This window comes from Meleagris gallopavo, chromosome 1 (assembly GCF_000146605.3).
Source record: "Meleagris gallopavo isolate NT-WF06-2002-E0010 breed Aviagen turkey brand Nicholas breeding stock chromosome 1, Turkey_5.1, whole genome shotgun sequence".
Taxonomy (NCBI): Eukaryota; Metazoa; Chordata; class Aves; order Galliformes; family Phasianidae; genus Meleagris; species Meleagris gallopavo.
Genome location: NC_015011.2, coordinates 78,411,722 through 78,420,412, shown reverse-complemented (window position 1 = coordinate 78,420,412; position 8,691 = coordinate 78,411,722). Strand labels below are relative to the sequence as shown.

The 8,691-nt window shown below is 39.0% G+C and overlaps 1 protein-coding gene across 1 annotated transcript in view; it reads left to right on the top strand.

The window, feature by feature from the left end:
* SLC22A15 (solute carrier family 22 member 15) overlaps nt 1–8,691 on the top strand; it is a 43,994-nt gene that overhangs the window by 21,408 nt on the left and 13,895 nt on the right. Inside the window, 5 exon segments of the mRNA XM_019611840.2 lie at nt 1,092–1,321; nt 2,289–2,429; nt 3,169–3,254; nt 3,647–3,767; nt 4,712–4,784. Of these exon segments, the coding sequence (XP_019467385.1) occupies nt 1,092–1,321; nt 2,289–2,429; nt 3,169–3,254; nt 3,647–3,767; nt 4,712–4,784 (651 nt within the window).

Sequence of the window (8,691 nt, the reverse complement as noted above, 5' to 3'; positions counted from 1 at the left end):
TCCTTTGATTTTTTCAAATATTCTGATCAGGAAAGAATTGGAAAAAGGCTTCTTTATTAAAGTAGTTAGGATCTTTGTTTGTGGAGTTCAGCACTGAAAGGTATGAGGTGCAGTGGTGCAGTGTTTTCTTCCTTTGTCATATCTTTCTTTCTCAACAAAAACTCAGCAACTGATAAGAAATGAAGTTTAGCTGCAGTTCCAATTTAAGGCTTTTTCCTTCCAATATCTGCTTAACATTGGTAACTACTCACTTGCTAAAGTCAAAACAGCCTTTCAAAGAAAGCATCATAACTCAGGGAAAGATGTTAAAGGCAGTTTATGAGGTGAAATGTCAAATATGCTTTCTAATGTTTCAAAAGTTTATACAGTGATATTTGGGGCTTTTTGCACATATATATTTTTTTTATTATGGGGAGGGAAACATACTATTTTCTAAATTCTTCTTTTATAAAAGCACAGAAATGCTTGTTCCAGGAAAAAATGTCACTTCAGCCTTTTACCAGAACCTTTTTAAGTCTGTGCAGAAGTTTAAATTAGTTCTGAGAATCTGTTTTCTAGGATGTATTGGAGTTACAGACCTATCGAGCGGATGCTGTATATGAAGTGCAAGAGCATGATTTTTGTACAGCTTTGCTATCTACAAGAGAGAATCATAAGAATGATTACTATAATTATTATTAATTATAAAGAGGGAAAATGTTGGAACATGAGGAACAGAAGACAGCTAGTAAACATTCTGAAAACATTTTATTTTTAATTATGTGGAGCATCTTTGATTCTGAGTTCCACTAGGAAGAATCCTAATGATATTGTAATTTATACTGTTGTGTGTGTATATATGTTTATACACGTTTATACACGTACACAATTTTTTTGTTACCTAAATTGCATATGAATTATTTTCCCTTTATTTCCAACATATTTTGTCTGTTTCAGTAAATGCATCGTATACCTGAAGGGTTGTTTGAGAAATTATCTTATACTGAAACATATTTCAGCCTTATTTCCATAGGCAAGCTCAGCACTCTGTAGAACAGAAAAGCCCTCAAGCTGTCTCTGCAATATATATAATTCCTATATATAAATAAAAAAATGTGTGTTACAGATTTATTCCAGAGTCCCCCCGCTGGCTATATTCACAAGGCCGGCTGAGTGAAGCAGAAGATGCCCTCTACCTCATTGCAAAGAAGAACCGCAAGCAGAAGCACACTTTTTCATTAAAACTCCCTGCTGAGAGGAGCCCCAGAGAAGCTGGCAGTTTCTTGGACCTCTTCCGATACCGGATTCTCTTGGGACGCACCTTAATCATGATGTTCACCTGGTACTTGAAATACTTTGTAGGCCCAGCTGTGTTGCTTTGACTCTTAGAGGGAACGTGCTGCTGAGAATCAGCTAATCCTGCATGTTGTACATTGTCTCAGCCTTTATTTTTAGGTGTCCCTATTACAGTATTTCCTCAGGATGTTTCTAATGTTAAGCCATTTTTACAATTTAGTTCTGAGAATATCTTAATTTGCATTTCAGTTGTGCTTTTCGAGACGTAAAGCAGTTGAGAACTGTATATTCCTTCCTGGCCCTCAAAGGCTGCTGAGATTAGTCATGCTGTCATCCTCTTTGGTTCCATGCTACGCATCCATACTTTCCATCACTTGGATTACTTCTTGTGTTTTGTGTGTTAGGAGCATGTTAGTAGGTTGGTGGCCTACCTTATCTAATGAGTGTGAGTATTTCTTAAAAGAAAGTGCTACCTGAGGTTGCCAGTGCTAGCAGTTGCTGTAGCATGGAGCAGGAACCCGTGACACTACCTTTAGTCACTAGCAGAAATGTAATTATTCAAAACTACTTGCTTTGTTTTGTTCTGTTCATCCAGTTGCTTTTATAACACACGCTTTGGGGGAAGAGGTATTAAGAAAAAAACAAATGACATTCTTTTTTTTTCAGCTGACAGCATAAGTCTGTACTTCTGTTGCTTTTCCAAATATTTAGTGCAGAACAGTCAATTTTCTGTTCTGTAAATGAGAATTAGGAGATCGCCTTGTTGATTTACTGCGGAATGAATTGGCAGTGTGTTCCTTTATTCTCTGTAGAGAATTCATTCAAGGTCACAAAAGAGAAATGAAAATCGGAATCTGGAAATGAACAGAACTGGACGAGGAAGGTAGAAAAAGGCCTACTATCTAAAACACTATATATGATTGATACTACACTGTGCCAGATGAGTGCTTTGATATATGGCTGACAGAGTTGCAGCTCTGATTTTATTTTATTTTTTTTCCTGTATTTTACAGGTTTGTGTGCAGCTTGGTTTATTACGGTCTTACCCTTAATGTGGGTGACTTAGGTGGAAACATTTATGCCAATTTAGCCCTATCAGGGCTGATAGAAATCCCAGCATACCCAATCTGTATTTACTTGATTAACCAAAAATGGTAAGTATGAATTTCTATTAATGTGTTTAGCATTTTTTTTTTATAAAATATAAGTTTCTTTCAAATTGTACCTCCTAGGCCACAGACATTGTATGGAACTTTCTTCTTTGATATTTCCAGTTCATTATATTCTCTTGAGAAATGCTTTTTTATTTGAAAGCGCTGCTGGTAGATCTTCACCTCTAATAAGGTTTAAGTTGATGCTCAGTAACTCGTTTAGTATGTCTCAAAGGTAAAGATGATTGTCAGTAGAACTAGCTGTGCTGACTCCATCCTGACACAAGATGGCATGCTTCCCACCTGTCTTGTAATTCCCATTCTAACTGTTAGGTCAAAGATGCTACAAGTAAATTCAGCAGCTGAAACTGTTGTGTGTCTTTTTACAACTGCTGCACAAGTGTAAGAGCAGAGCTGTTGATTCTGACTCTTAGCCCTTTCCCGAGCTGTTGTACTCCAAACATTGTCTTCCTTTTTTTTTTTTTTGTTGTAGAATTCACTTTCCAGTCTCTTTTCTAAATGTCTCTTGAGAAGCTTTACACACATGCACAGTGGGAAGGAAATAAAAATCCTTGAGATTGTGAGCTACAGCATGAAGTCTTCTCAGTGCTCATTTTGTTGAGAGCAGCAGTGAGAGAGGGGGTGTTTGTGGAGATGGCATTTGATATTTCTGCAAATAGAGACAAGGTGAATGTAGGAGCTTCATTGGTTATCTTCTTTTTTTTTTTTTTTTGGACATCAGGTTTGGTCGAAAGAGAACACTGAGTGCGTTTCTGTTCCTGGGAGGATTGGCTTGTCTTATTGTCATGTTTCTTCCTAAAAAAAAAGGTAAATGTTTCCTTTTGTTTCTGGAATACTTAGTGAGTTGCAAAACTCCTCATCCAAAAGCCTAAGAATTTTTGGTTGTCAGTGCATTAGGCTTGTACTTTAAAACCACAGAAGCTAAGCCATAAGTAGCAATTTCCCGAGGATCTTAAGAAAAGTCTGTTGAAAAAAATGTGGGTTTGAACTCATCTTTGGATTCTGTCCTACATTTCCACTTTAATCGCATCAGTCACTCCTTTCCAGAGTTTCAGAAGTAATTCCAAAAAATGATGTTTCCTGGGATATCTCCATTATCCAAATGAGCTGTCAGTATAAATACACATGCAACTTGTAGGTATCTCTCCAAGTGAAATGCTGGTGCCAAAAGAGCCTAAGTGACACGTTTTCTCTATCAGATACTGGAGTTTTTGCAGTGGTGAACAGTCGCTCACTTTCTTTGCTGGGAAAACTGACAATCAGTGCAGCATTTAACATTGTCTACATCTACACGTCAGAACTTTATCCCACAGTGATCAGGTAATGCAAGTTAATTGTAAGATCTTCGTTTTTCTGGTTCTTCTTCCTGATCACCTTTTACTTCTCTTACTTTTTCTATTAATTACGTTTCATTTGAGATTTTCACCTACCATACAATGATTATCTGTATGGTCTTGTATGTATTAAACTTTCTTTTCTCTTATCCTCACCTCCATCTCCCTCAAACATGCAATGTTCTCTTCAGAGTAACTGTATTCTCTATAATAATAAAACAGTCCTTTTGGATGCTTAGTGTTCTGACAGCCCTCTCTCCACTAATGAGGATAACAGTAGTATTGCTGATGTTTTCATGAACAACATCTGTGGGTTCCTCAGTGCTATATAAACCGGACAACTCTGTTGATATTTGTCCTTCCTTAACCAGCAATGTTAAAGATGCAACCAGTCAGTAAGCTTTGTGAAAGTAATTTGGTGCTTCAAAGGCAGAAGTTCCCTGTACTTGTGGTGATTGATAAAGGCCTCTATTATACAGGTGCAATTTTTAATAGATGTATTTGTCTGCCAGGTATCACTGTTAATGGCTAGACATCATTGAAACTATCCTGTAAAGTTGTTCTCCTGTGTGGGTGAATCTGCTGATATGGATAAAGGAATTTAGTCAGAGTTTCAGTAAGAGATGAGATGCAATGACTGAAATCACACTTTTTTTTTGTCATCTTAATGTATGCATATGTTAGAATTCTGAATGTGCAGTGGATTTGTGCTTTTCTCAGAGCACAAAGCATATGATTTAATTCCTTTTTTCAGGTGTTTTCATTTAGATTTCACTTTTTGTTGCCAGCTGCTATGGTCAGAATCATGAGTGAGACTTTTTTGTTGTCTTTTTTAAAAACCCTTTCCTGCACTTGCAGCTTCTTGTTTTAAAATTCTAGTTTTTCGTGTGCAAATTAATGACTAATTAATGATTTTTGGTTTCTTCTTAGGAATGTTGGAATGGGTGCCTGCTCCATGTTTTCCCGTGTTGGTGGAATCATTGCTCCTTTTGTCCCTTCATTGGTTTGTCTGAACTCGTTATTTTAAGTACATTTTTGTTCTGCGGTTCTGATGATTCAGAAGCTTGCAGAAGTGGGGATATTTGGGTAAACTGTGTATAGAAAATAATCTGTAAATTAGGTGTCTTGGCAGTGTTATGATAGGCTAAAGGCATTATGATATAATCTGTAATTAGACAGAATATCCCAGTGTTTAGCTCAGAAGATACGTCAGGATTTTGGAATTTAGCCCTTGAATTTCAGCAATATTGTCATCTGAAAAAAAAACAAAACCAATTGATGTTCCCAAATTTAAACCATAAGCCAGTAATAACTAAAAATGTATTTAGAAGATTTACTGCATCAAGATGATAAAGCATAAGAACTCAATGCCCTTCTCAGGAACTCGTATTTTTTAGTAGAAATTCATTTTACTGTTGCTGCACTTCACTGAATTCGTGCATTATAATTGTCAGTAGATGGTTTATATTTCATTGAGTGCAGACACGGTTGTGCAGACCTGAGATACCTTTAAGCTTCTGAGCACAAATTTTACAGTACCCTGTCAAGGCAAAGAGAAATTCTCAAGAAACAAACATGAAGATGGTACTGTTCCCTTATGTTTATAGGCATTGTATGCTTGTAGGTAAAATAGAGTGCAGGGTTCTTTACTGACACAAACTGGTTGGTGAGGTCAAGTGAGTATTCCTTTAATATGACACAGATTTCATATGGAATAACTTTTCTCTGTGCCATCTGCCATCTTACTATGGCATGCAGAAGGCTGGTAGAAGGATAGATGAGCACACTGGACTTTTTGTTCCGTAGAATGAAACATAAGGTAGGTGGGAGTGTCTTCAGGGCAACAATGGGCAAAGCCAAAGCTGGTACAGATCTCCTAGGTAGATTTAATGGTCTGCTTTTATGTAGTAGTGGGGGCATCCATTATGTTATATGTCATGGACATTTGGCACTGAAAGAGACAAATATTTAATCATCATGTTTTGAAAGGGTCCAATGAAAGTCAGAATAGCTCTGTTTAAAGAACAAATGAGCATTGATTTGTGGGAAGAATTAAGGTTTTCATCGGAATTTCTTAAACTACTTGAATGTATTTTCCAGTAGCTTTTTTCTTGGATTTGAATGTTGCATTGACCATCCTCATCATATTTGTTGTAAATGCTAAGGAGCATTTAACACAAGAAATAATAAAGCTTAAAGCCAGGGGGACCTTTTGGACCAACAGAAACCTCATGAAAGCCAGCAAGAAGTGTAAAATTCTTTCTCATTTGAACTAATCACAGGGCTTGTATAGGCTGATCAACTGAGCAGCAGCTTTGCTGGAAAAGACGCAGGGGTTGCAATTGTATGATAAGTTAAACTAGCAGTGTCCTCACTGGAAAAAAGGCAAATGTCACACTACGCTGTATCAGGTCCATGTCAGTGCATGATCTGCAGATCAAGTTTATGGTCTCTCAGTGCTATAAGGATATGGAAAAAACCTGGAGAGGGTCCAGAAGACGGCAACAGAGATGATGAAGGACCTAGAACATACAGTTTCAGGTGAAAGCTGAAAGAGTTGTGTTTATTTGGCCTGAGACAAACTTCCAGTTATGTGAAATAGTTCAGCAAGAGTTAGTGGCCACAGGTTGCAATTTGAGAGTTATGAATAAGATGCATAGAAAACTTTTTGTCTGAGAAGCTTAATATAGCCCTGGAATGATCCTCTCAGATGAGAGAAATCTCCATCCTTGGACTTTTCAATGGCTACACAATGCTATGGTTGACATGGCTACAGCCAACGCTAGACCCTGCTTTGAGTTGGTGGTTGGGCTAGATGACATCTAGAGATTTCTTCCAGTCAGCATGTCTTTGTGTGAGATATCCCTCTACTACAAAGTGATGTAACATTTCATCTAAAAGAATGTATTATGGGCAAGAATTGAGTATAAGTTCAGCTGGCATTTCTTTTAAAGTCTACGTCAAAATCTATTTGGCTTTGGTAGTACTGCTAGAAGCTGTCATGGTTTTGTCTGGATTTTGTCTGAATTTTATTCATACAGGCTTCTGTTGATTCTGTATTTTGGATTCTAAATGAAAATGGTGATGTTAACACTGATGTTCTAGTTGTTACCAAGCTCTGCTTACATAGTCAAAGACTTTCAGCTTTTCATGCTGCCCTGCCAGCAATGGGACTTGGGGTGCACAAAGAACTGGGAGGGGACAGAGCCAGAACGGCTGGCCCAAATGGGCCAAAGGGATATCCCATACTGTATGACATGATGCCCAGCAATAAAAGCTGGAGTAAAGGAGAAGGAAGGTGGAGGGTCTTTTGGACTGATGGCATGTGTCTTCCCTAGAAACTACTGTGTGTGTTGTCCAGGAAAGCAGAGGTTATGGCTGAACATGCATTCTCATTAATTTACTATTCTGATAGTCTTCCAAGCCCACCTGAAGAGAGTGAACAAGCAGGTGTGGTGCTTAGCTCCCTACTGGGTTTAAATCATAACAGATACAATTGACAATACTGCTAAGAAAGAATGAATTTGGTAATTTTTACAGTAAAGGTAAAGCACAGAATGGTTAATGTTGAAGAGATCTCTGGAGGCTGTCTGGTCCACCTGTTCCACCTCCTAGCCTTTGGCTCAAGCAGGGTCACGAAGAGCCACTTGCCTAGGATTGTGTCTCGACAGCTTTGGATTATCTCCGAGGTTGGAGATTTCATCCCCTCTCTGGTCAACTGGTGGAAATCTGAGCCTTCAATTTAGTCAGCATTGTAATGTAGCGGTCAGAGCTGATGTTTTGTCCAGGTTCCAGGAGATCCTGGAGAATCATCCTTTTTTTTTTTTTTTTTTTTTTTTATTCTGAAAGACAGTGCACATCACTTTACCCGCTGAGGGCTTGAACTACTTCTTCAATGGGGAAATTTGCATGTCACCACACCATTGATTCCTGTTTTGATTCTGGCTCGTAGTGACAACACCACATCTTGTCACCAGTTAAGATGCAATCCAGGAATCCATCACTTTCAACCTCATATTTGTTCAGTAGGTCCTGACAAACTTGCATCTGGTGTTCATTCTGTTCTTGTGTGAGCATTTGTGGGACCAATCGGACACAAACTTTGCAATATTCCAGTGTTGCTGCTGTTGTTTCCAGCGCACTGATGTTCAGCTCTGTATGCTGATCTCTGCTTGTAATCTGCCAGCTCATGCAGATGAGCCAATTGAGGTGCTCTTCATTTTTGTGGTGTGACAGCTGTGTATGACCATCCAGAACGTGGTTTGTCTTTCATGTTGCTGTTGCCACTGCTGAAATGCAACACCCACTGCCTCACTGTGCTCACATCTATGTTTGATCTCCATAAATGTTCATCAACTGTTGATGAATGCCAGTGGGTGCCTTTTTTTCTTGCATGGAAGAATTCAATGACAACTTTGCTTCATCTGCACTTTCATGTCAGATGCCACTATGTCAGACTGCCCCTCTGCTGCCAGCAGCAGCAAAATATAACAGAATAGTGGCAGGAAGGTTCAACTTCTATTGCTATACAATCAACATCTGCTTCTCTGCTCTTGTGAGGCCCCATCTGGAGTACTGTGTCCAGGTCTGAGCCCCCAGTGCAAGAAAGACAAAGAGCTGTTGGAGAGGGTCCAGAGGAAGGCCATAAGGATGATCAGGGGACTGGAGCACCTCCCCTATGAAGACAAGCTGAGGGAGCTGGGCTTCTTCAGCCTGGAGAAGAGAAGGCTGTGGGGTGACCTCATTGCAGCCTTCCAGTACCTAAAGGGAGTCTACAAACAGGAGGAGAATCAACTCTTTACAAGGGTTGATAACAGCAGGACAAGGGGAAATGGTTTTCAGTTGAGGGAGGGAAGATTTAGGTTGGATGTCAGGGGGAAGCGTCTTTACTATGGGAGTGGTGAGGTGCT